General features: G+C 31.8%; 2 protein-coding genes across 4 annotated transcripts; one reads left to right on the forward strand and one right to left on the reverse strand.

The window, feature by feature from the left end:
• The first annotated feature begins 7751 nt into the window (after positions 1-7751).
• LOC143041992 (heat shock 70 kDa protein 12A-like) lies at positions 7752-17689 on the forward strand. Of its 3 annotated transcripts, none has more exons than XM_076214188.1 (7): positions 7752-7873; positions 8344-8459; positions 10031-10065; positions 11718-12034; positions 13661-13879; positions 14823-14958; positions 16409-17689. In XM_076214188.1, exons 3-7 carry the CDS (start codon positions 10047-10049, stop codon positions 17455-17457), a joined length of 1740 nt encoding a protein of 579 aa, XP_076070303.1. In that variant the 5' UTR covers positions 7752-7873; positions 8344-8459; positions 10031-10046; the 3' UTR covers positions 17458-17689. The 3 variants fall into 3 exon arrangements, with proteins under 3 accessions (XP_076070303.1, XP_076070302.1, XP_076070301.1); XM_076214187.1 differs by lacking the exon at positions 7752-7873 and adding an exon at positions 7906-7951 and having other exon boundaries at positions 8326-8459; XM_076214186.1 differs by lacking the exon at positions 7752-7873 and having other exon boundaries at positions 8230-8459.
• A 6166-nt stretch (positions 17690-23855) lies between these two features.
• On the reverse strand, positions 23856-26736 carry LOC143043296 (uncharacterized). Its single transcript, XM_076215677.1, has 4 exons — positions 26661-26736; positions 25835-25913; positions 25234-25302; positions 23856-24329 (listed from the first exon to the last, which is right to left on the reverse strand). Exons 2-4 carry the CDS (start codon positions 25881-25883, stop codon positions 23956-23958), a joined length of 492 nt encoding a protein of 163 aa, XP_076071792.1. The 5' UTR covers positions 25884-25913; positions 26661-26736; the 3' UTR covers positions 23856-23955.
• Positions 26737-27265: the final 529 nt, after the last annotated feature.

The raw sequence follows: 27265 nt of genomic DNA on the forward strand, positions 1-27265 counted from the left end.
ACTGTCCCAAGTTAGGAGACTATAATTCAGTGATCTTATTTTTGTTGCTGTGTAGCATGTTTATTTATTTGTTCGTTATTTGTATAGATTATGCCGATATTTTTAATTTTGAAATGTGTACATTTGTCATTTCGGGGTCTGTTATATATAGATTACTATGCGGTTTGAACTTTGTTCATTGTTGAAGGTCGTACAGTGACCTATAGTTGTTAATGTCTGTGCCATTGGTCTATTGTGGATAATTGTCTCATTTGCAATCATACCACATCCTATCTTTGAAATAAATCATCAGATCGATAAAATCAAAATACCAAACAATATTTCGGTGTCCATTTAAAGTTACAAATTCTAACATTTGTCTGTTGTTTTAATATTATGTGTGTTGTTTTGTTGCTTCACCAATATGTGTGTTATTTGCAAATAAAATTATCATAATGATTTTAATTCAATAATCTGACAGTGACTTAACTGATACGATATTTTCAAAACTCGCAGGATGCGTTCCGGGGGACACGTAGAAATACCGCGCGTCCGTCCGTGTGACTGATCTGATTAACGCGCTCACGAGTACAATTCTTGCCAGATTAAAAAAAACCAAAACTTTTAGTTTATATCAGAGACAATATCTGAAAAAGTCTAGTTTTTGGCAATAAGAAAAAAACAAAAAAAATTCTTTAGACCCGGTATTTTCGAAGAATACACATTGGGGATCTAGGAACTGTTGTCTGTAATTCAAATAATTTTTTAATAAGGAAACAATGGCAATTTAAAAAATGGTACAAAAAAAATCCAGTTCTTTCCTGTTACCGAAGTGAATCAATTTTAAAAAAGTTTCTAATGGGAATAAGGAATAAGTTTAAGACACTATTTGTGGTTTACTAGTATATCCTGCAATAGTTTATCAAATGCAAATTATTGATTTTTAGCATTTGCAATACAAAAGGTTTAGAAATATACTTAAATATAGTCAGATATGTCGGTAACATGAAAGAATCTTGAGTAACAGGACAACGGTAACAGGACAGAGTTGGTAACAGAAAGGATTTTTCTGCTTTATTTTAAAGTTTAAGAAAAATAAATCATTTTAGATTGGTCACAATTGGAAGATAACAGCAAACAATGTCATTTATCTTTTCAAACTGTATTTGCAAGATGAAAAATCTGCCTAGGTAATGAAAAATTCTAAAATAAATTCCTTTCTGTTACTATCTACTATACTAGAATTGCACAATGTTCTCTGCTGTTATCAAAAGCAAAAAACCTATTTCTTTATTCAATATACTGTATATTATTTTGAAATTTATTTGATATGGTGGTGATAACTTATATTAAATGAAATGGTTGGCATATAGTAGATTAACTGTTCGATTCTTCAGTGAAATTGTCTTGAACATCCTTCCTGTTACTGATGATGGTTATGCTGTTACTTTTGATCAGGTAACATGGCAGAACGTAACAGAAAGGAATTACGCGATAGTTTTTGTCCTTTTTATCACATTAAATGTAAGTGTATTTCCTGTGACATACAACTTTTAAAAAGATGATATAAAAACACACTTAATGTTGTGGTGCACACTTAAAAATATTCTCAGAAAGTGTAAAAAATGGCTATAACAGGATAGAACACCAATAAGTATTTTTCTATAAATTCTTACCTTGGATGGGCTTGAATTTTCAAACCTGGCCGCCTTTCCAACTACTTCTTTGTACTAATACATTCAGGGAATGATGCTCTTCACAATACATAATGGGAAAATAACTCTTGGTCGTGTAAACGTTTCCACAGGTAAAAAAACAGTGGTAACAGGAGGGAAATCACCCCTGAGGACAAATTTTTTTTCTCTTAAAATTTGCAAAATGTTATTACATGCTATAATTATGATATAAAAAGACAAATTAGGGGCAAGTTTATTAAATAATATATCATATATGTGAGAATCGGACGCCTGTTTAATTAATTTGGATGTTATTTGAATGATTTAGTTTGCAAAAAAACACAGGGGACAACATGATTTTAGGGGGGTTGAACATTTAAATTACAACATTTTATTGGAAGAAATATAAGAATGAGTGTTTAATTGACAGGAGTTGGTGCATTATACAATTTAGTTTATACTGAAACTTAAAATTTTCAAAAAAGATAGTTGAATAAAAAAATAATTGCTGGTGAAGTGAGGGACATGGAAATTAGACTTTTTCAGATATTGTCTCATCTGGGATATTTTCGAAAATCAGTGCTGATCAAATATTTTCAAAAAGATGTATTCCCGTTGGAAATATTATTTACATGAAAAATAATATTGAAAGCTCTCTTATAGAAGATTTTCGTCAAATTTGTATCAAAGATTTTTAAGCAAGGTCTTTAATAAGTTTCAAAATCAGTGCTGTACGTTTTTATAAAAGAGTTATCCCCTTGGAGATATTGATTGTATTTGAAAATGCGTTGTATTTGCTTAATCATTCATTTTTCTTACGGCGAAGAATAGTCTAAAACCTAAACATTTAACACAGAATGATTCTTGCATTACAGCGTAGAGAAAAACACATTTAGTGGAGAAAAAAAAAACGGATAACATTTTGTCATGTCTATGCTGTTTCCAACTTGTTTTTGATTTCATTTATATTACACTAGGTCTTGTTAAGTGCAATAAGGTGTTATAAACCAAAATCACAGCAGAAAAACATCATCCCTTCATTAAAGAGAGTAGTTATTTTACAGCAGCACAAAAATGAAGAAATGTCTCTATCCTGTTCGAACATGAAAATAATATGTAAACTCATATATTTTTTCTCATATAGATAGGCTTAAAATCAACAGTATTTATCGTCGGTAATTTGTCGCAAACAAATAAAAAAATAAAATGCAAAAGCGCGCGATTTTTCAGTTGACGTCGGCCATCGCAAACTAGTCCAATTTTCGGTGTAGAACTACTCAGTGCCACCGAATTACATTTGGCCAAAAAGCCACATCCGGTTGTCCTACTGGTCACGTCTATCCTGTTACTATGGTTACAGTAACATAACAGGATAGACAAAAGTAGATAGAAACGTCTTAAAAAAGTTGTAAAGTTGAACACATAATGAAATGTTTCGTTTCATTTAAAGGTTTTACTTTATAACTTGATCTGAGCGTCACTGGTGAGTCTTGTGTAGACGAAACGCGCATCTGGCGTATAAAATTATAATCATGGTACCTTTGATAACTATTTACACCACTGGGTCGATGGCATCATGCCACTGCTGCTGGACGTTTCGTCCCCGAGGGTATCACCAGCTCAGTAGTCAGCACTTCGGTGTTGACATGAATATCAATTAAATAGTCATTTTTATAAATTTCCTGTTGATGTGGATTTTTTTATCCCAGGAAAAGATTACCTTAAACGTATTTGGCACAATATTTTGGAATTTTGGGTTCTCAATGCTGTTCAACTTTGTACTTATTTGGCTTTATAACTATTTTGATCTGAGCGTCACTAATGAGTCTTGTGTAGACGAAACGCGCGTCTGGCGTATTTGATGATAATCCTGTTACCTTTAATAACTATTTACACCATTGGGTTGATGCCACTGCTGGTGGACGTTTTGTCCCCGAGGGTATCACCAGCCCAGTAGTCAGCACTTCAGCGTTGACATGAATATCAGTTAAATGGTCATTTTTATAAATTTCCTGTTCTAAAACTTTAAATTCTTCGAAAACTAAGTATATTCTTATCCCAGGAATACATAACCTTAAACGTATTTGGCACAACTTTTTTGTGATTTTGGGTCCTCAATACTCTTTAACTTTGTACTTATTTGGCTTTATAACTATTTTGATCTGAGCATCACTGATGAGTCTTGTGTAGACGAAACGCGCGTCTGGCGTATTAAATCATAATCCTGGTACCTTTGATAACTATTTACGTCTTGATCTTCGCAATTTAACATTTGCCGATGCAGTTTGCTATCGGTATTTATGCGTTTCCCTCAGTTTTAGTTTGTTACCCCGATTTTGTTTTTTGTCCATGGATTTATGAGTTTGAACAGCGGTATACTACTGTTGCCTTTATTTACAGGATATAACTCAAATTCGGAAATCGGAGAGTTGGCATCATTTATCATTCACGTACGTTCCTGTTACCAATAATATAATAGACAAAATTGAAGGAACGTGCAATTAAGGGCATTACGTGATGTTTGTTTTATTAGAAAGAGGCAACAAGTGTTGAACATAATGAATTGCCATCTTAGACTCGCATTACTAATTGTTATTTCTATAACCATTGAAAACAATTTTTGTTGTCATTTTTCAGTACAATATGGAAAATTAACAAATAATCTATCATTTCACAGAATGAATGTATATAGAAGTTTATAGTCTTGGAGATCATCTAATTGACTACGAAAAAACTATTAGTTTATCTAAACCTCTTCTAAATTACCCGAAATTTCTCTTGAACATGGTAACAGGAGAGTCAAAATATTGCAAAATATTAACAAATGTTTCAATATACCGGTATTCGTGTATGACATATATATGTTCAGTTTTAAGTACGCTCAGTTGGTTTTGAATTGCCAAAGGCGAGTACTGTTTGAATTCGTGAATTTAAATCCATCCCACATTTTTAAAATTCGACATTTTTTAAAAATAACTCATGATATGTTGCACAGACGAATCAAGTATGTGGATAAACTGATGGTTGGATAAACTGATAGTTGGATAAACTGATAGTTGGATAAACTGATAGTTAGATAAACTGATAGTTGGATAAACTGATAGTTGGATAAACTGATGGTTGGAACTGTTTGATTTTGTCAGTTATTATGGACTTCCTCCTTTTGATTTTATCGCGAAGTTTGGTATTTTTATACTTTTTTTACTTATATGATCTTATATATGAGTCAAGCCATAACAGATGAAAAAAGAGAGGTAGATGATCCAGTCTAAATAATAAAGGTGTACAAATTTAGAAAATTTTCTATGTTGGGAAAAAACATATAAATGAAATTTCATTTTAGCTGCATACAAAGCGTCTGGCGTATATACTAAATTTAGTCCTGGTATCTATGATGAGTTTATTTGCTATACAGATGTCTTGACAAACTTAAGCAAGATGCCGCATATCAATCTTTGATAAACGATTATTTCAAATAACAAAGGATTAAAAGAACGTGTGATTCCGATTGTATGTGTTGACATTTCCGTTTATGACACCACACAACAAAGACGAACAGAGGAGCGATTTTTTTCAAGTAAACAACCTCATGTTTAACCCCGCCATATTATTTATTTATCTGCCTGTCCCAAGTCAGGAGCCTGTAATTCAGTGGTTGTCGTTTGTTTATGTGTTACATATTTGTTTTTCGTTCATTTTTTTTTATATAAATAAGGCCGTTAATTTTTTGTTTGAATTGTTTTACATTGTCATATCGGGGCCTTTTATAGCTGACTATGCGGTATGGTCTTTGCTCATTGTTGAAGACCGTACGGTGACCTATAGTTGTTAATTTCTGTGTCATGTTGGTCTCTTGTGGACAGTTGTCTCATTGGCAATCATACCACATCTTCTTTTTTTTAATATCATCATAGATACCAGGATTATATTTTGTATTTACGCCAGACGCGCGTTTCGTCTACAAAAAACCTCAGCAGTGACGCTTGAAGCCACAAAAATTAATAAAAAAAAGCCAAATAAAGTCCGAAGTTGTAGAGCATTTAAGACCACAAATTCTTAAAGGTTTGCCAAATACAGCTAAGGTAATATATTCCTGAGGTAAGAATGAAAGTATTTAAAAAACAAAATTACAGTTGATTTATAAATATGACCATATCAATGACAATAAAATTGAGAATGGAAATGGGGAATGGGAATGGGAATGGGTAATGTGTCAAAGAGACAACAACCCGACCATAGAACAGACAACAACAGAAGGTCACTAATAGGTATTCAATGAAACGAGAAATTCCCGCACCAGGAGGCGTCCTTCAGCTGGCCCCTTAACAAATATATATACTAATTCAGTGATAATGAACGCCAAAGCCCATATTAAACTCCAAATCATACACAAGAAACTAAAATTAAAGATAATACAAGACTAATAAAGGCCAGAGGCTCCTGACTTGGGACAGGTGCAAAAATGTACTGGGCTGGTGATTCCCGCGGGGAATTAAAACTCAACCAGCGGTGGCATCGACACAGTGATTGTAAATAAACTCATTATAGATACCTGGATTAAATATAGTATTTACGCCTGACGCGCGTTTCGTCTACAAAGAGCGTGTCACTTTCGATTGTTAAACTATCATGAAAAAAAAATGATTTCCAAAGATTTATTTAAATCAGTCCAATATTTTGTTAAATATCTGTATGATGCCAGAACAATTTCCATGTTTAAAAATCATTAATTCACCGATTAAAATTGTGTACAAAACGTTTAGTTGTTGATATATAAGTTTAACCTGCTTGTATATTTTCTGTGTATGATAACGAGATAGTTTGGCAATATAGGACTATTCGCAAGGACTAGAACTTCGTTCAAATCCAATTTATATTGTCTTGAATTTGCAGTAACTTGTGAAATTGTATACTACAATAAAGATATCAATGTTACTCTAAGATGACAAACTTCAGTATAAGCACGGGTCCCTTTTTTGTGTTTGTTAGTGGATGTATGAGAACTTTGAATGTAGGTCACCATCCCAAATAGGCTCGATGGTTGATATTGAAGAGGGCTTATGATACATCTGATATCAAAAATGACATGTTATGATCTTTTTATCAGACGATTCAACAAGCAAGAAAAAAATGACAATTCATTATATCGGTCCTTTAAGTGGTTCCAAAGTAGAAGTTCAAAAAGTGAAAAGTGAAAATTTAACGGACTACGAACGTCAAATGTAATACATCTGATATAAAATATGTCTAGTTTAGGCCCAAACAGAGGATAAAAGCAACAGTATAATATTATTTTATATTTTTGATGATAAACATGATAAAAAAAATCAACCAAAACATAAATGAAAAATGAAATGTAACCAATATAATATTATTTTTATCATTTACTTCAGCAAAAGATATACAGAAATGAACTATTTAAAAAAAAAAACTATGACAAAATACATTAATTGTATCTTTTATTAAGTGCATTTTACATAATATATTTCCCGGTTTTCTAATAATTGCTTTGTTCTCTACTTTGTTATGTTTTTCACTTGGACGCCAAGAAATGTAGTGTTTACAAATTTCACTTCCGTCATCTGTCTGCATTGTTTCCCCGTTTGCAGATAAAATTAAACAACGTTTTGAAAACCCGGTTGTTTTAGAAGCAAAAATACGTTGAACCGGTACCATATAGCGACTATAATTTTGTCGTCATATGCTGCAGCTATTTGTATAATATCAAAATCAGTACCTTAAAAAAAAACAATCATAATAAGTCTTTGAAATTAATACTAGAAAAATAGTCGGCCGAGTATTCATCTTTTGATGCACAATAGCAAATTACCAGGCAGTATCATTAATATCTTTTTTTCTCCAAAAAAACCCTGTAACTCTGTTCTAAGATAGACTTTGGATTTATTTATTACATACAGATAATACTATTTTAAACACAATAAAGAAACAAACTCCAATTCAATACAATATATAAGCATTCTATCATACCCAAATCATATTGGCTATAAAGTTGTAATTTAAGTTAGATACGATTATTTTATTTAAATATACGGATGGATTACTATCAAAATTTTATCGTCTTTGGTTTTGTCAATGTGCTATGATAAAATGGTTTAAATGTATATTATCGATCACTTTATACTGCTTGGTGACGTGTCCTCTTAAAAGATGTGTTTATACCTATCTACTTACCTATTTACTTCCTCTTTTCTTACATTGTAAGTATATTTTTTAGTCCAGTTCTGTTTATTTGTATATCGTCAAATTTAGATAACAGCAGTTGTAATTAATTTTAGGTATGTTATATTTTACTTTTTGTCTGTACAAATCCTAGAAAAACGGCCAATTAGTTTAAAAGTTATTCGAAAATCTGATATATATCATCGATATCAAATAATTTTTACCTCAATTTCAAAATATGAATCTTTGAATGGATGTTCCTCCATCAAATAAATTCACAAGATTTAAGCCACTTAGTTCTGCAGATTTGTCGGAAAGTTTACAGCCAGGCATTAATATAATGATTATTTACATAAAATGATTTACAGCAAGCATGGGACACCTATCCAGCAGAGACAAAATGACGAAGATGTTAGTATATATTGGTTTCTGGAAGAAACACATGTCTATCGATTGGAATATGTAATTCTGATGATTTGTTATTACACAGGAACATAAATTATTATAGGTGTGGCATTGACAAAACACGATATAAAGACAGCAACTTTGAAAACTGAAGGGAATGTGACAAGATGATACTTCATTGAATTAGGCTTTCAAAAAGAAAGACTGAAATTTAAAGTGGTGAGTTATTGTGAGTTAGGCAGTTTAAATGAATTTGGCTATTATTAATGTTTTTATTTGGCATATAGCTCTACAAAAGTTTCTGATCTCATACATGCTTGGCTTTCTAATAATTGGCTTTGAGTGTTCATAGACGCATGAAAATTATGAAGTGTTGTTTTCATTGTTTTGCAATTGTTTTCATGGTTGCAGTTATTGTACAGATTGATGCATATGAGTAGTAATGTTAGTTCACTTTTCTATATAGTTAAGCTGTTATATGGATCTAGGAAATCACTATGTGATCCTTGTAAACTCATCGAACCTTTAAACAAACTTATAAGTAAGGGTTATCGTACCAATATTGTAATTAGATCTCTGAATATAGTTCACATTGGCACTAATATTGATTTTGTCATTAGCAAATTAAAACATAACTAAATTTCATTATCTTTTGAGGCGAGATGTATAGAGACACAGACACGTTAACTTTTGTTTCTATAGAAGTCGCTCTTCACTATACTACTACCTGTCGATACATTTATTTTTGGTATTGCACAAGTCATGTCTTCTTTGACTATTAATGACGTTAAAATACTAAATCCCTGTGATGTGTTTTAGTCGATTTTAGTATCTGATGCATGATTTTTTACTATTAATTGGTTTTGGCTTTTAACTAGCTGTCAGTAACTGCGAGTACTCTCAAATCGTATTTTCTTGTTAATTCGACCTGTTGATACTGTTTATAATGCTTTTTTTCTTATTTTTTATTTATATGGATCTTGTCTGTACACCAGCTTTGATTATTTGTAATATCCTCAATTTTTCACTTATTCTTACAACCTTTGTATAAACTTCAAGATTATAAAAAACCGGTTTTTTTCTATAGTGAACATTGATTGGTTAAATATTTCTCAGTGTGTTTGAATTTGTTTGTCAGCTTTTTGGTCATGAATGTTTGTCTCTAATATTTATTTAAGTGTGCATTTGTATTCAGATATCGCAGATCAAATTTATTCGTTCATTGTGTAATCATACGTTTTTTGATTGAGTTAAGTCTGCCAATTGATATTTTATCGTATGTTTTTCTATGTTGTGATGTTATGCTATTGTTTCGGAAAAAGGGAGAAGGTTTGGATCCATTAAAACGTTTAATCCCGCTGCAAATGTTTGCACCTGTCCTAAGTCAGGAATCTGATGTACAGTAGTTGTCGTTTGTTTATGTAATATATACGTGTTTCTCGTTTTGTTTATATAGATTAGACCGTTGGTTTTCCCGTTTGAATGGTTTTATACTAGTAATTTTGGGGCCCTTTATAGCTTGTTGTTCGGTGTGAGCCAAGGCTCCGTGTTGAAGGCCGTACTTTAACCTATAATGGTTTACTTTTTTAAATTGTTATTTGGATGGAGAGTTGTCTCATTGGCACTCACACCACATCTGCCTTTATCTACTTATGAATCTGCAACTCTTTTCACAAATCTGCGTAACTTTTAAACTATTATTGATAATATAAAAAGTCTCTAGTGTATGTTTTGCCTGTTGTAATCTTAAAACATTTTTCCAATTGAACGTTTTACTCTCTCTATTTCAGGGAGTAGAAGAGGAAAATGTCAAAATCCTTAAAAAGTAATTACAATGACAATGACATTTAAATGATTAAGTTAAAAGTGAAAACAAAACAAGCTGTTTAATGTGAAACACACTGTTCAAACACTCAACAGATAAGTTATGATTTTCATGCAATTTATTATAGTGTTAATACTGTAAACCAACTTATTTTCAAGGATATTTTTTTCGCATTATGCCCTATACACTAGTAACACTGTTCGTTGAGATTTGATATCACGATTTTAAAATTTTAGAGATATCAGTGTTTTATACATTCGTTACAATTTATTTTTGCGTAATATTTTTACTCACGAAAGTCGCGAAAACAAATCGCTCCTGAAGTTAGTTGGTTTACAGGAATTTTCATTAATACTTTACAAAATATATAAAAGAAGTTACATCAAAAAAGCTATTTGACAATCGAGCACAACCACCAGCAATCGACACAATGGTCGACTCCTCCGAGACCACTCATTTGGTTAATTTAGACTATATGTCATTAATGTAAAACACACATACAAAACAGGCACATTTAATCTACGAAAAAGGGTGACCGTTACACTTAAATAAGTAAATAAAATACGACATGTTAGTTTGGAAAGCAACGTCAAAATGGCCTTGCACCAACATGAAGCTATCCAAAGCTGTTTGTCAAATACTACAATTCAGGAAAAAAAACAAAAAAACCAAACGGAAACAACACCCTTAACAGATTTCAAAGCAAGGTTTGGCTAACCACAAAACCAGGTTAAACCCACCATTTTTTTTCTTAAAATGTCTTGTACCTAGTCAGGATAGTTGCCATTGTTAGATTATAGTTCGTTTCTGTGTGTGTTGCATTGTAGTGCTGTATTTCTGTTGTGTCGTGGTTCTCCTCTTATATTTGATGTGTTTCCCTCAGTTTTAGTTTGTAACCCGGATTTGTTTTCTTCTAAATCGATTGATGAATTTCGAACAGTGGTATACTACTGTTGCCTATATTCATGAAGTCTCATCCTATAATCCATTTTAAAATGGCAGTATTTAAACCCTAGAAAGAAAAAGAACAATGTAACCTAAGCTGACTTGTTTGTAGATCACGCATGTAGGTAAATTCAAGCTCGAGCACAGATGTTTTTGGGGTTGAGCATTGAGGATGAGAGTTAATTCATCAAAACATTTCGGGTGCACCGACATTTATAAAGTTTCAACTTCATAAATCATAACACCAATACAGTAAAATGCCTTCAGTCCAATATTTCTCAAGGCAGTTGTACCCTTAGTTTAAGTTCAATTTAACAATTCCCCAACTGAATGGCAACACTTTGGAGAAGGATATTTCTCTCGAATTTTATCTCGTTACAGGTCCATTAAAGATAGATTTACGAATATTGAATATTTATAAACTACTGTAATCGTTGCCTTTTATAACATATTTTTAATGTGTATGTCTACAGCTTTACCTATCCTGCTTCCCGGTACTACGTTCCAGGTAATAGCTTTTAGCATACTCTCTCACGAGATATATTGGTATATGTGTAACATACTTAATATTGCGATAGGGAACCAGTCTAAGCTTTACCTAACTCGTATATTTTCATAATCATTTTGCTATTTAGAAATTTTAAACATAAACAGACTGACTACGATGATGATATGCTAATCAGGATAATTAATGTTCTATTGTACAGCACCAGGAAGTAAATCTATAGAAAAAAATGATTTTAAGTTAGTTGCAGCCATCGATTTTGGAACAACATTTTCAGGGTATGCTTTTTCATCAAAAGATGACTACAAGAGCAATCCCCTTCTTGTATATGCTATGGTGTGGCCAAATGAAGTTTACCAGTCATCGAAAACATCGACCACTATTTTGTTAGATGCAGACAAAAAGTTTCACTCTTTTGGATTCGAAGCTGAGACGGATTATGCTAATTTAGCACAGGATGACAAACACCGTGACTGGTATTACTTTCGTAGATTTAAAATGGTCCTCTTCGAGAATTTGGTAAGAGCAATCGAGTCTTTATTCCAAAAACATTTATTAGGAAATAACTTTTTATCTGATTATGAATGTATTTTTTCTAAAAAAAAACAACAAATAAAACTCTTAGAAAGTGACTTAGCTATAAATTATGCAATTTCATACATCGAACGAATGAACATGATTGAATTTGCACCTTTCCTTATTGTTGAAAAATCTGAAATAAGAGTATAATTATAATAAACCAACAGATTTGTTCTTTACTTACAAAAAGTATAAATCATGTTTTAAGCATTTACTTTTCTACATAAATATTTCTAAAAATGAAAAAAGTGAAGCCGACCTAATCAAATTTTGAATACAACACTTTCTTAAAAGTTCCTATGTAAAATAAAAAAAATTAAGGATGTACTTAGGTGAGGTTTTGGAATTTGTGTTAGATGTTCGGAATCCTTGTTTTTTTACCATATGATACAAGATAAAATATTTTGCCTCATAGCACCCATTTATCTTTTTATATAAGACTTAATAGCTCATGAAAGGTCATTTGCCAAAATTTAAGCAAATTCTTGATTTATTTTCTTTTGATTTAAGACCCAAATAATATCAATGCAAATATAAGGTAAAAGTCCGAGTCAGCCTTTTCCCGCCACATTTCAAAAATCAAATATCTCGAAAAGGAGCTCCATGACCTATCAATATTTTTTAGCTTATTTTGTTTCTTAACTAATGCTCCTCCGATTAAAAATATCAATTTTAAATTCTTGATTGTTTTTTAATTCCACCTAAGGACATCCTTAAAGCGAAAAGGTAGGAAGTCTTTTTCGAGTAGTTTAAATAAGATATTATGATAATTAAAGTATACAGTATACTTTATTCTTCTTGAAGTTTTAAATAATACTCGGTACAAGCTGCGTTTGGACTGCAAAAAGGGATTCGCGACGTAGACGTTGACGTTTGATTCGCTTTCCTATAGACGCAAAAGTGTGGCTATGTATCAGTTGATGCATCAGTAATTTTCCGTTTGATTTTACTATTCTTGAATTTTATTTTATAACTTATTTTACTTAGAGTTCACGAGGCATAGTCATTTTATTACTTGCGAAATGAAGTGGAACTATAATGAAGTAAATGACTGAATATTCTCTCAATGGAAGATCGTTGCAAACTATGCGTTTGTCAAACGATTTCGATTATCTGCAGAATGACTTTGTATTTTAAATTTAATGACATGTCATTAATGTTTACTGAGTTTTAGAATTTTCCTTTGAGTTCGGAATTTTTTATTTTTTTTAACTTTTGACTTATTTAAAATAAAATAAAGAAAACAGTGGTTTGCCGATGTTTGAATATCACAAATCGATTAAGAAGATAAATCAAGGTTACAAACACACACTCCAAAAGAGCGAGAACGAATCGATACGCGTCTTCTGTTGTTCACACATCATCGTCATTGGAATCCACAATTCTCAATTACGACAGAAATCTAATCGGTTAAATTGCAGGTTATACAAATATTCTGGTATATACAGATCTAAAACTTCGAAAATTATGACAGGTGTTACTAGTATTTGGACTGGACAACACCGTACTTTATATCATTTTTGATATATTTTCTACAAATACTAGCAAATTGTTACTCTATTATAGAATATAGATATGGATATGATGTTAAAAGATGAAACTGGCAAAGAAATGCTAGCATTAGACGTGTTTTCTGCTGCTATTAGTTATCTAAAAACCAATTTGTTAGACATGTGTAAAAGGCAACACTATTTATACAATGGAGATCAAATACGATGGATTCTTACTGTTCCTGCATTATGGAATGATCGAGCTAAACTGTTTATGAGACAGGCAGCTAACCAGGTTAGATTCTGTTTTTCCGAAAAATTTCGGTAATGACTAAATAAACTGTCCATTCCTAGCTTAAGATATTTCAGTTTTACACGAGAAACTCTACAATAAAAATTACGCCTAAAGGGATGACTTTTTGTTCCCTATTGTATATTTTACATTTTTGAAAGGCGATGTTCCTTTGTGAATTTCTTATGGTGTTTATGTACCACAACTTTTTCTCTATGCTCGTGTTAGTTGAGAAATTTTATATTTCAATTACTGTAGTCTTTGTATTACTAATAATCATGTCAGGGATTTTGTTACCCAAAATTCTTATAATCTTTGCTGAATTTTTCCATAGTTAAAAATATTTGGTCCGAAAATTTATAAACGATATATTACAATAAAATTAAACAGATTAGGATGTGTGTCTTCAAACCAGTAAAGCCGTCGACATTCTGTCTATGCCTGTTTTAAGTAATGAGCCTATTATTGAGTTGTGGTTATCAGTTGCTATATTCCCCATTTGTTTTCTTTCATAATGTTGTTAATAAATCAGGCCATTAGTTTCTCATTAGAAATGTTTGACATTCGTCCTATGCGGTATGGGTTTTGCTTATGATTGAAGGCCTACTGTGGCCTTTAGAGTTAGTTTCTGTGTCATTTTGTTTCTTGTGGAGGGTTGTATTATAAGTTACTAACCCACATCTTCTGATTGTTATACAAACAATAAACTACGCATGAACATTTTATTTTCGACTTCGAAAGGTCATGGTCATTTTCATAAATAGATCATGATAATTTACTTAAAACATATGATTCATAAGATGTAAACTGACTGAAAGTAATTATCAGAAGTCATCTCTAGTCTTAGTTTGAGTGAAGATGTTTGGTTTTAACAGGGTAACCTCTATGGTCAACCTTTAAAGAAGTATATACCTTATAAATAAAGCCATCGATTTACATTTTACAGGCAGGAATATCACAAGGTCAACTAGTAGTTGCACTGGAACCTGAGGCGGCATCTCTTTACTGTATTGAATGGATGAAAAGAGAAACCTCATTTGACTTAGAAAAGGGAGAAAAGGTACTTGTTCTTGATGCTGGAGGTAAGTTAACTTGTATAAATAATAAATTGTTAACACATAGTAAATAGTTATCAAAGGTAACAGGATTATAATTTAGTACGCCAGACGCGCGTTTCGTCTACACAAGACTCATCAGTGACGCTCATATCAAAATATTTATAAAACCAAACAATTACAAAGTTGAAGAGCATTGAGGATCCAAAATTCCAAAAAGTTGTGCCAAATACGACTAAGGAAATATATGCCTGGAATAAGTAAAGTCTCGCCTATTTTTTTTTTTATAAATGTAAATGTTGAATTTGAAATAGCATTTTTGTTACATGTAAGTTATGCAAATATTCAAAGGCAATGACCATATGATTGAAGGTACAGGACTAAACAATCTCAAAAGGCATGAGATGTGCCATTATAATACAACTACATACCAAGTTCCATTTACTTTTCATGAATCGTTCCCTTTTAACAAACCTGAACACAAACGTTAACGTGTAAAAAATGTCAAAGTTTCTAAGTCAATGAACAGCAACGATTGGGTGGGGTTATTTAATCTCATAGGAAATTAAATTTACAAATGCCCAAAACGTTGCATACCAAATATCATTGACTTACCATTAATAGTTACCAACTGACATAACCACAAACTAATACATGTAAAGAAAGCAAAAGTGTCAATAGACCATTAGTGAAGGGAAATAGCTAAATATTCTGCGTTTAAATGAGATGTGCCAATGTTTATACAACTTCAAACCAATTATCATTGACCAACCACTAGCGATTCCCCTTAAAATGACATAATCACATGAAAACTAAGTAATGTTTTTGGTGTCATAACATATGACCATAAGATATGCCAATCCTTAAACAACTGTATACAAAATAGCATTGACCTGCCACTAGTGGTTCATTTATACACCAAAGCTTATCACAAATTAATACATTGTAAACACCGCAGTCGGCGTACTTTGACCAGAATACTTTTATCTCGTTTTTTGACTAGTAAGTTGAAAACAAACTGACAACGCAATGGCAAAAGTAAGTACAAATAGACACGCAACAGTATACAAAACACACTATGGAACACTTGAGACTGAGCAACACAAACCCAATCAAAACAAAAAACAGTGCAAAAAAAAAAATCATCAAAAAAAAAAAGAAGAAAATCTGACCTAGCATCGACTTGAGCGGAATTTTTTGCAAAAATATTTTGGATAGACTTAATAAGATGAGTACGTTTGATTGATGTTATTCTTACTTTGAAAATCTGACTTACAATTTTTTTGAAGGGTTAGGATCGGGCCTGAAAACAAGGTAAAGTTAAATGATAAGTCATTGTCTACAAAAACAGGATACCTTCATCTTACCTTCTATGAGTTTTAATATAATCGTGAAAAAGACATAAGACAATTAATAATATTGTTTTTAAATGTATCAATTCAAAGAATCTATTTCAACCAAGTTTGACACTTTTCAGGAGGTACTGTTGATATTGCTATTCATCAAATCAAAGAAAATGGTCGGATACAAGAACTTCACAGAGCTAACGGAGGTGACTGGGGTGGTACTAAGGTAGACCAAGAATTTAAACAACTCCTCATTGATATTGTTGGAAATCAAGTTTATGAAGAACTCAAGTCAAAACATCATAATGATTACATGGATTTGTTTAGAGTTTTTGAAGTAGCTAAACGCAAGGATTTTTCTGTTGCAGCCACTGGAAAAGTTCCAATTCGTCTTCCAAGTATAGTTAATGAGCTTTGTAAGCAAATAAATAAGAAAGATATAAATGAAATAGTTTCTACAAACAATACATTTATAAACCACATACAACTTAGTCGGGATAAACTGTTAATTGACATTTCTATATTTAAAAAACTGTTTGAAAAGACCATAAATGAAATAAAAAGACACTTACAAGAATTATACCAGAAGAAGGATATCAATGATATCAGAACAATATTCATGGTCGGAGGTTTCTCATATTGTCATCTGTTATACGACTGTATTCAAAAGGAGTTTCCATCTGTGCGCGTTAAAGTTCCAATGGAGCCAGCTATAGCAGTAATCAAGGGTTCGGTTATATACGGACACAAACCAGAAATATTTTCATCAAGAATAAGTGTGTACACCTACGGTATAGAGACTACCGAACCATTTGACAGAAAAGAACATCCTGCGAGCAAGAAAATGACAGAAGCCATCGACGGAAAATATCATTGTGATAAGATCTTTTGTATTCATGTAAAAGAAGGTGAAACTATCACTCTAGGAAGCTCTGTACGTAAAACATATAAAACGATTGACCCAAATCAAATGGGCATGGATTTTAAAGTATATGCCACGAAGAAAAAAAGTCCAAAGTTTACAGATGAGCCTGGATGCTTCTACGTTGGAAAGCTGAAAGTAGATCTTTCTGGAATTGCACCAGGAAAGAATAAAACAAGAGAGATTGAAGTTGAACTAATTTATGGCGGTACCGAATTAGACGCAGTTGCAAGACACAAAAGCTGGGAGGGAATTTAGAGGACATTTTGTTCTTGGATCAAGAACACGAAAGGTTTCTCATAAAAAGGAATGAAAAAACTGTAGGTGTATTTCATTATTTAGCTGACGGTCAAATAGCTTAAAAAGCTTTTAATCTTGCCAACATACTTCATTTATATTTATATTTAAATCAAATACTAGTATCAAGAAGTTAATACCATTTAATACAATGACAATATTTGGCTATTGGTAATAAACTTAGGTATTTATAGTACTTTTTCTCTAATGCAGTAAAATGCAGAGACGCAATGTGCAAACTGTAATCAGTTTGTAATTGGTAATTCAAGAATTGAAATATTTAAACAATGCAAAGTACAAATATCTCAGTTTCAGAAACTTACTGCGTTTGATATCTCACATCTGTGTCATTTTATACTCATGCTGAGTAAGCCATTAGTAATATAAGTGGCAGTAGAACACAAAACAACACCTTTATATTTCACTTTCTAAATAATATAATAATTTTCTGTGTTATTGGCATAACTGTTAACATTCCAAGTTAGTTCGCTGATAAACATTTTTTTTCAGATATCAAAACTATCATTAGATTCGGCCTTTATCTTTTTTTTAGTTCCCTTTGTTACTGCTCTTTCTAATGGGTTTCTGTTTTTTCTCTCTGTGCAGTTTATTTGCTGTATTGGTATGTTCTCCACATCACTGTTATCTATAACACGTTGTTTATTTGACACGTATACAAATCTCATCAAGGATTGTTTACGACGGACGCGTGTTTTGTCTGCATAAGAACCAAAAGTGACGCTCAAATTAAAACAGTTCAAAGTTTAAATAAAATACAAAGAAAAAGAGTAATAAAACCTGAAAATTCCAAAAAAACTCCAGTAAAACAGGACTTAGTCAATCCATTCTTGGGGTAGAAAAACATGTTTATTAACAGTAAATTTACAGGAAACAACTAACGTATCAATTATTTTACATGTCAACACAACATCATGACTATTGGATTGGTGATGCCCTTGGTGACGAAACGTTATCAAAAACTATCTTGATCAGCCCAATGTCTGACATAGAAGTTACTGTGCTCAAATTTCCTGTATTGTCTTAATCGACAAATAAATACACAAAAGAATTTGACCATCATTGCAGAAACGTTATGTAAACTATTATGAGCTAATGCATGTCTATGATGTGAGATGAAAAATTGTCTTACAATTTTTGAAGCCATTTCTTTCAAGATAAATTAATTACAACTAAGTATTTGATTTTAAGCCGCCATGGCTGAACATAGAACATATGGGTAAAATGTAGATTTTGGCTTATAACTCGAAACCAAAGCATTTAGAACAAATCTGACATTGGTAAAATTGTTTATCATGTCAAAATCTATCTGCCCTGAAATTTTCAGATGAATAGGAAGACTGGTTGTTGGGTTGGCGCCTCGAATTGGTGATTTTAAGGAAATTTAGCCGTTTTTGGTTATTACCTTGAATATTATTATAGACAGAGATAAACTTAAAACAGCAATAATATTCAGCAAAGTAAGATCTACAAATAATATAAAAAAGAAAATGTGGTATGATTGCCAATGAGACAACTGTCCACAAGAGACCAAAATGACACAGACATTAACAACAATAGGTCACAGTACGGCCTTCAACAATGAGCAAACAAGTCAACATGAGCAAAATGGTCAATTGACCATTTAAGGATTTATTGCCCTTTATAGTCAATTTCAAATTTTTTCATAAATTTTGTAAATTTTGGTTAATTTTTACAAAATGTTTTTCTCTCTAACTACTGGGCAAAGTGCATTATAGATCGATATATTGTTAACAGCAAGAGTGTTCAGTAAAGTAATATCTACAAACACATCACCATCACCAAAACACAATTTTGTTATGAATCCATCTGTGTCTTTTGTTTAATATGCACATAGACCAAGGTGAGTTACACAGGCTCTTTAGAGCCTATAGTTTCATTAATGTATGGTATTGTTTTTCAACAAATAATATTGTATTGAAAAAAAGCTTAAAATGTACTAGATGATTTAAGATATCAAGAATATCACACATGAGATTTTTTTAAATATAAAAATTAAAATCACAAAAATTCTGAGCACCAATGAAAATTCAAAACGGAAAGGCTTTTTGACATTTAATATTCCATTAGATCTCTTCAACTTTGCAACTTCGACACTGTGAGTAAATTAAATACCGGGAAATTTTACCGTACCTTTTTGTCTAGTGTAATACCATAAAAACTTTTAAATCTATAAACTTAGTTCAAGTGGACAAATACAAAAGTTATATAGGTTAAACAATATAGGTTGAAACTTATACCATTCAACATGTACACAAAACAGTTATTAAAACAAACATGTAAGTGTATCCTAACAAACCATAATTATACACAAATCACAACCCTAAGCTAAAAATATCTCATAAAGTCCATAATTATAAATTTAGTGTATATTGAAATTTGAACTGTTACAAATATTATTTATAGAGATAATTTAAATAATATTGTGCTTTTATATTTACAAAATATGTAATTCTCTCAATGAACTATTGTGTATTAAGCTCAATGTAATAAGATATTGTTCGCTATGCCCGTGTCTGTTGTGACCTTTTTGATTTTAACGAACGTAATCTATGTGTTATACTTGTAAATTATTACGCCAGGGATTTCGTTACCAGAAATTACTTAAATAAAATTGAGAATGGAAATGGGGAATGTGTCAAAGAGACAACAACCCGACCATAGAAAAAACAACAGCAGAAGGTCACTAACAGGTCTTCAATGTAGCGAGACATTCCCGCACCCGGAGGCGTCCTTTAGCTGGCCCCTAAACAAATATATACTAGTTCAGTGATAATGAACGCCATACTTATTTCCGAATTGTACACAAGAAACTAAAATTAAATAAATACAAGACTATCAAAGGCCAGAGGCTCCTGACTTGGGACAGGCGCAAAAATGTGGCGGGGTTAAACATGTTTATGAGATCTCAACCCTCACCCTATACCTCTAGCCAATGTAGAAAAGTAAATGCATAACAAAACGCACATTTAAAATTCAATTCAAGAGAAGTCCGAGTCTGATGTCAGAAGATGTAACCAAAGAAAATAAACAAAATGACAATAATACATAAATAACAACAGACTACTAGCAGTTAACTGACATGCCAGCTCCAGACTTCAATTAAACTGATTGAAAGATTATGATTTCATCATATGAATATCAGGCACAATCCTTCCCGTTAGTAAAGCCTTTACTAAATTTTTCCATAGATATAAAGATTTGGTTTTAAAGTTTGGTTGTACCTTAGAAAACTTATGTCAAACGGGATAGCACATTTTCCATTTTACGTAAATCATGTTAACAGTACCCGGAAATTTAAAACCATCCTTGTAAACTTGTCGATCCCTTAAATAAACTTATTCTAAAAGGTTACACATTCAACACTGTAATAAGATCATTGAATATTGTTTTTATTGGTATAAAGAACAATTTTGTTATCAGTAAATTAATAGCAAACTAAATATTACTATTATGTTATATACATATACACATTCATGGATCTACAATCTGTCGATACCTGTATCTAGGCATTGCACAAGGTCATGTTTTTCTCCGACTGTTTGTTACGCCTTTACTAAATCCATTGGATGTTGGATGTGTACGGATTGATAATGAAGTCTTGGATGCATGATTTTTTTAGTTGTTAGTGGCTTTGAACTAGCTGTCAGTTAACTGCAAGTACTCTCAGATCTGTACCCAGTGTCGTTTGGTTGTTGGGTCGACAAGTAACCGGTCACGTCCACTTGTATTTTTGTCCAGCTGATGAGTTCATCCTTTTTCAACTGATTTTTATTATACTTTCTTATGTTGTACTGTTATAACCCTATCCCAGCTTTCGTGAGGGTTAGTATCCCGCTCACAAGTTTAATAACCCGCCATATTCTGTATGTATGTGCCTGTCTCAAGTCAGGAGCCTGTCATTCAGTGATTGTCGTTTGTTTATGTTTTACATATTTGTTTTTTGGTAATTTGTTGTACATAAATAAGGTCTTTAATTTGCTCGTTTAAATTGCTTTACTTTGTCATCTCGGAGCCTTTTATAGATGACTATGCGGTATGGGTTTTGCTCATTGTTGAAGACGGTATAGTGACATATAGTTTCTTTGATTTTTGGTCTCTGATGGAGAGTTGTCACATGGAAATGTGCAATATTGTTTTCAATAAAAACAATTTTTACTATAACGTCAGATTCGATATTCGGAAGAACGACAACTCTTTTCTTCGAGAAACGAATGAGAAAAACAAAAGAAAATTACTCATAACTTTTCTTGTAAGGTCGGTGACATATGCTGTTTTTGTTTTCACATGTCACGTTTCTTCCTGAAATTTTAATAAAGAAATCACTAGTAGATATTTATAAATACTGGAAACATTTTTCATTCTTATATTTTATTTTTGGCGGGAATAAAATTAAATCATGTTCTAAGATCAAAATATTAAGAGTCATAAACTCTTGAATCTGTATTTAATAGGCACAAATTCTGTTTAACATGAAACAATAATTACTCTGTATGCTTGTAGGTTTAATATAATGGGAAAAACAAGTCAATATCATGTAAATATTCGGGAAAACTGAATTTGCTATAGTAACAAAACTAAGTAGGTGACCCCGCATTTTTTCCATCATGCTTTGTTACTAAAATTATCGTATTGCACAATATTTTGTGGTATAATCTGTTTCAGTAATATTTTTTAAGCAATCTGAAAAGTCAATCCCTAGATTCGAATGATCTTTATGTCATCATCAGACATGGTCGCCTTTTTAGCTCACCTGACCCGAAGGGCCAAGTGATATTTTCTCGTCACTTGGTGTCCGTCGTCCGTCGTCGTCCGTCGTTAGCTTTTACAAAAATCTTCTTCTCTGAAACTACTGGGCCAAATTAAACCAAACTTGGCCACAATCATCATTTGGGTATAAAGTTCAAAAATGTGTGGCGTGACCCGGCCAACCAAACAAGATGGCCGCCATGGCTAAAAATAGAACATAGGGGTAAAATGTAGATTTTGACTTATAACTCTGAAATCAAAGCCATTAGAGCAAATCTGACATGGGTTAGAATTGTTTATCAGGTAAAGATATATCTGCCTTGAAATTTTCAGAAGAATCGGACAATAGGTTGTTGGATTGATGTCCCTGAATTGGCAATTTTAAGGAAATTATACCGTTTGTTTGGCTATTATCTTCAATATTATTTTAGATAGAGGTAAACTGTAAACGGCAATAATGTTCAGCAAATTAAGATCTACGAATAAGTTTAAATGACTTAAATGGTCAGTTGACCCCTTAAGGTGTAATGACCCTTCATAGTCATTTTTTACCAATTTTTCGTAATTTTTTCTTATCTTTTACAAATATCTTCTCCTCTAAAACTACTGGTCCAAATTTAACCATACTTGGCCATTATCATCATTAAGGTATCTAGTTTAAAAATGTGTGCGGTGACCCTGCCAACCAACAAAGATTGCCGCCATGGCTAAAAATAGAACATAGGGGCGAAATGTAGATTTCGGCTTATAACTCTGAAACCAAAGCATTAAGAGTAATTCAGACTGGCGTTAAATTGTTTTGCAAGTCAAGATCTATCTGCCCTGAAATTTTCAGATGAATCCAACAACTGCAGGTTTTGGTTACTATCTTGAATATTATTATAAATAGAGATAAACTGTAAACAGCAAAAATTTTCAGCAAAGGAAGATCCACAAATAAGTCAACAAGATCAAAAAGGTCAGTTGACCTCTTTAGGAGTTATTGCCCTTTTTTTAATAATTTTGTAAATTTTGTAAATTTTTGTAAATTTTTGTAAATTTTGTAAATTTTTGTTAATTTTAACAAAATATTTTTCTCTGTAACTAACGGGCCAAGTTCATTATAAATTGAGATAATTTTAAGAAGCAAGAATGATCAGTAAAGTAAGATCTACAAACACATCACCATCACCAAAACACAATTTTGTCATGAATCCGTCTGTGTCCTTTGTTTAATATGCAAATAGACCAAGTTGAGCGACACAGGCTCTTAAGAGCCTTTAGTTACTTGTCATGATAATAGGATATTCAGAAGAAAGGTAGGAAAAATTGACATTACCAAATTTTGACCAAGAAAGCAGTGAGAGAAAACGAACTACACGTTGATTAATTGAAAATAATCAACATGCCAGGATAAGGATCAATCGTGTAAGAATTAGAAAAATGTATTTATCGCAAAGTTGAAGTTATGATATAATACATAACAATTAACTAATAATACCTTCATGGAATACAGTTTTTTGTTTTTGGTATATAGTCTAAACTACACTATGAATGTGTTTGTTAGCTTACTACTCAATAAAACACTGTAACACTATAAAAATTGTAAACTTTATTTAATAGCATTCCCTGCTTAATTTTAATGGGCCCATTGTATGTTTTAGGCTGATATAATGGATTATCATCTTATATTTAGGCTATCCTACATGCGCTGAAAGTGTTGTAAACATCAAACAGGTCCGATCCGCTTTTCATTTGTACAGAAATCTGGTCGTTCTCTGCCAAAGCAACGTTGATAGTTTGCGATGCCATGTTAAAAGTTTTATCAGTGAATAGCCACACCAAAATATCTGTTCCCTTCATTAGAGTAAGATGAGCGGGTGCATATCCAGACATCATGGTAACAGATATTGAGTAAGTACCAGCTTCATTAGCTGGAACAGTAAAAACACCCGCCTCCTTCTCATATGCAAGAGATGTGCGATCGGTAATGTTCTTGCTGTATTTCACTGTATTTCCTACACCCACTGTTGTGATACCTGGTTGTAAAGACACCGACAATCCAGCTGAAATAAAGATTAAAAAAAAAAAAGATTTTAAAACAATCATTTGACATTGAATAATGTATAAAAAGGACATCTATGAGAGGGCGGAAGAGCAGATTTTTCTTCGAAATAAGCTTGTCAACCGAGGCGAGTCAAGATTGAAAACGTTTTCGACGGGTGAAAATTTGCTATATCATCCGTTACAATAATAAGAAATGTAAAAAAAGTAACGAGATGTATGTTATTTATGTAAACAGTCTATGAATAACCTCATAGCCAGAGATAGATTTAAAACAACTATTGAATTAACTCTCGTCAGGCAATTTTCATTATATAGAATTTGAGCGTGTTACATATTTTAAACATCTTACATAATCAAATTTGTGTGTGTTATATTTTTAGATATTTTACATTATTATTTTCTAATCGTGAAAATAAACCAAAAAAAGAGTATGATATTGACAATGAAGTGACATGATAGTTTACTTCTAGTGATTGCTGTGTGATGTAATGAATGACATCTGAATTGTTTTGTAACATTTCACGTATTTATAACTAAGTTTGTGTGTAAATGTTTCTCTGTAGCAAATGCCAATCAGAAAATAGGTGCACTAGCATTTGTGGATCATTTACGGTGGTAACCAACACCTTGACTAAAATAAATTTGGCTCGTTTAATTTTCATAAAATTTTGACAAAATATTAACACTGATCCTTTGAAAAAGAACCAAAACAATTGAACCAATCGCTTTCTCAGAAAAAAATGGTTGGATACATAGCCTGATAACAAACGCTAGTTTTGATAATTGAGAATCTTAATATTTCCTTAACAATACAACGTGATTAAAACGTTTAGCTGATTTTACAGAGTTGTCTCCCTGTAGTATTAGGTACCACATTAAATTATGTACGAGTTGTAAACAAACCATTAACTTCCTCATTCTCTTCTTCTGCGGCGGAAGAGGAGAGACCTTGGCCTTGAATACTTCCCAATCCTAGAAAAAGTACTATCAGTATTTAGTATGGCTTATTTAATAATTAGTAATAAACAAAAATAAGTATTATTTCAAAGTCTTTTTAAATCTTCATAGATTATATAATAGTGTTTCTCAATCAGTTGAATTTCTATATATATCACTTGATCACATTTTCATTTTACTATAAATAAAATATAAATTTGAATGATGCACATGATATATAATAACTTATCAAATATTGTATTCCATATGCATAACTAATGGGTCATAATGTTGGATTTTTAGTATTTGTAATCGGATTTTTAGATATTTATATGACAAACTATAACTTTTCCATTGTTCACAGGTTCATCGGACACCGCAATCTATTTTGTGATGCCAAAATTAATTTTTGCCGTATTTGGCACAACTTTTTGGAATTTTGGATCCTCTATGGTCTTCAACATTGTATTTTTTGGCTTTATAACTATTTTGATATGAGCGTCACTGATGAGTCTTATGTAAATTTTGGTAACTTAAAATTGTAAAAATTGTAAAAATTGTCCAGTACTTGCAAGATACATCCACACAAACAAGACCCATGTTAGAATAGGTGTCATTATAATTGCTTTGGAAGTTGATCAGCGTATCTGCCAGAAAGAAAATGACTCAAATAATATGTGTATGACTCTAATATAAATAAATGTCATAAGGAAAATCAATGTACACGCATATTATTTAACATGAAAATTAATCTTATTCAGTAAAAAAATATAATTAAAATATCGAACTCAAAAATATATTTAAAAAATGAAAAGTTCGTAAAAACCTAACCAAATCAAACTCCCGATTATATCAAACAAAGAAACAAACCTAAACGACATTTCAACTATTCGACTTTAGGCGATCCAAATGAAGTTAAATCAAGAACAGTTAATGACGCATGGCGTTTTTCTTTGTTACAATAAAATCATTTAGAACACTATCACGAAATACAAATATCGGTATTTAGAAAACAATTCACATTACTTGGGGCCATGAGGTTTTTTTTAATAATATTTGATTACACATTTCCAATTCTAACATATCTTATGACTGCTTCTATGATCACTATTGCGGTCTGTTGAAAGAAGATGTTGTTCATTCATATTGCTGTCTTATTTCGATACAAATATGTACAGCGTAAATGCATAAGAGTTTTCTACGGTTTAGTAGGTTTAATATACTTGCATTCCAAACCAATTTTAATGTTAAAAAAGGAAAGAGCAAAAAAGTGAAAAAAAAAATAGCTATTTGCAGCAAGACACAAAATGTCGACTGCTTTGAATCGAATTATCATATTATCCTTATAATTTCAACTTAAATGAAGGAAATACCTTGCAAAAACAAACACTTACCTTTCTCAATAATGTATGAAAAGCGCTGTGTGCTCTAAAACTCTGAATTGAACTTTTTGCCAATCAAATGGGTGTGGATTTATGTTGAAGGGGACACCAGCTTATATACCCTAAATCATTGTCATGCATATTCATTTTTCACACACATCAAACGAATAAAAATAAAAAACAGGCTGCAAATGTATGCATTTTAAAAAAGGTTAATGCATAGGAAGCAATTTAAGATTTTTATCTGTAAAATTTCTTTACTTCTAAAACAAGTGAAAAGCATTTGTTTACATCAAAGAAATATTCATGATCCAACGAATTCGAAAATGCATAAATGATCATTAAAATGTAGAAACTTAAAGTCTATGCCGGATGTTCAAGTATAGAAAGGAAAATTTTTTTTGTTGATATCTCAATTTGCACTCTTTGGTAATGTTTTCTTATTTGAATTGGCCATATTCTAAGACAAATACCATATTGAGTGTTATACCTGGTTTTTCAACTATTTCTTCTTTTGAAAAAGACATCATCAAATAACCTCGATCAGTGGAATCTTTTTCAAAGGGTAATGATAAAATCCTGGTATCTATGATGAGTTTATATACATCCACTGAGAT

Source organism: Mytilus galloprovincialis, chromosome 8, assembly GCF_965363235.1.
Source record: "Mytilus galloprovincialis chromosome 8, xbMytGall1.hap1.1, whole genome shotgun sequence".
In the NCBI taxonomy this organism is placed as follows: domain Eukaryota; kingdom Metazoa; phylum Mollusca; class Bivalvia; order Mytilida; family Mytilidae; genus Mytilus; species Mytilus galloprovincialis.

What these genes read in the sequence shown, in the direction of transcription:
- LOC143041992 (XM_076214188.1), top strand. An exon ending in TGGTCCTCTTCGAGAATTTG is followed by an intron (nt 12,035 to 13,660) that starts GTAAGAGCAATC and finishes ACTCTATTATAG; the next exon opens with AATATAGATATGGATATGAT. An exon ending in ACTTGTTCTTGATGCTGGAG is followed by an intron (nt 14,959 to 16,408) that starts GTAAGTTAACTT and finishes GACACTTTTCAG; the next exon opens with GAGGTACTGTTGATATTGCT.
- LOC143043296 (XM_076215677.1), bottom strand. Translation starts at nt 25,883, where the DNA reads ATGACACCTATTCTAACATGGGTCTTGTTTGTGTGGATGTATCTTGCA. An exon ending in TGTGTGGATGTATCTTGCAA is followed by an intron (nt 25,303 to 25,834) that starts GTACTGGACAAT and finishes TACTTTTTCTAG; the next exon opens with GATTGGGAAGTATTCAAGGC. An exon ending in AGAGAATGAGGAAGTTAATG is followed by an intron (nt 24,330 to 25,233) that starts GTTTGTTTACAA and finishes TCTTTATTTCAG; the next exon opens with CTGGATTGTCGGTGTCTTTA.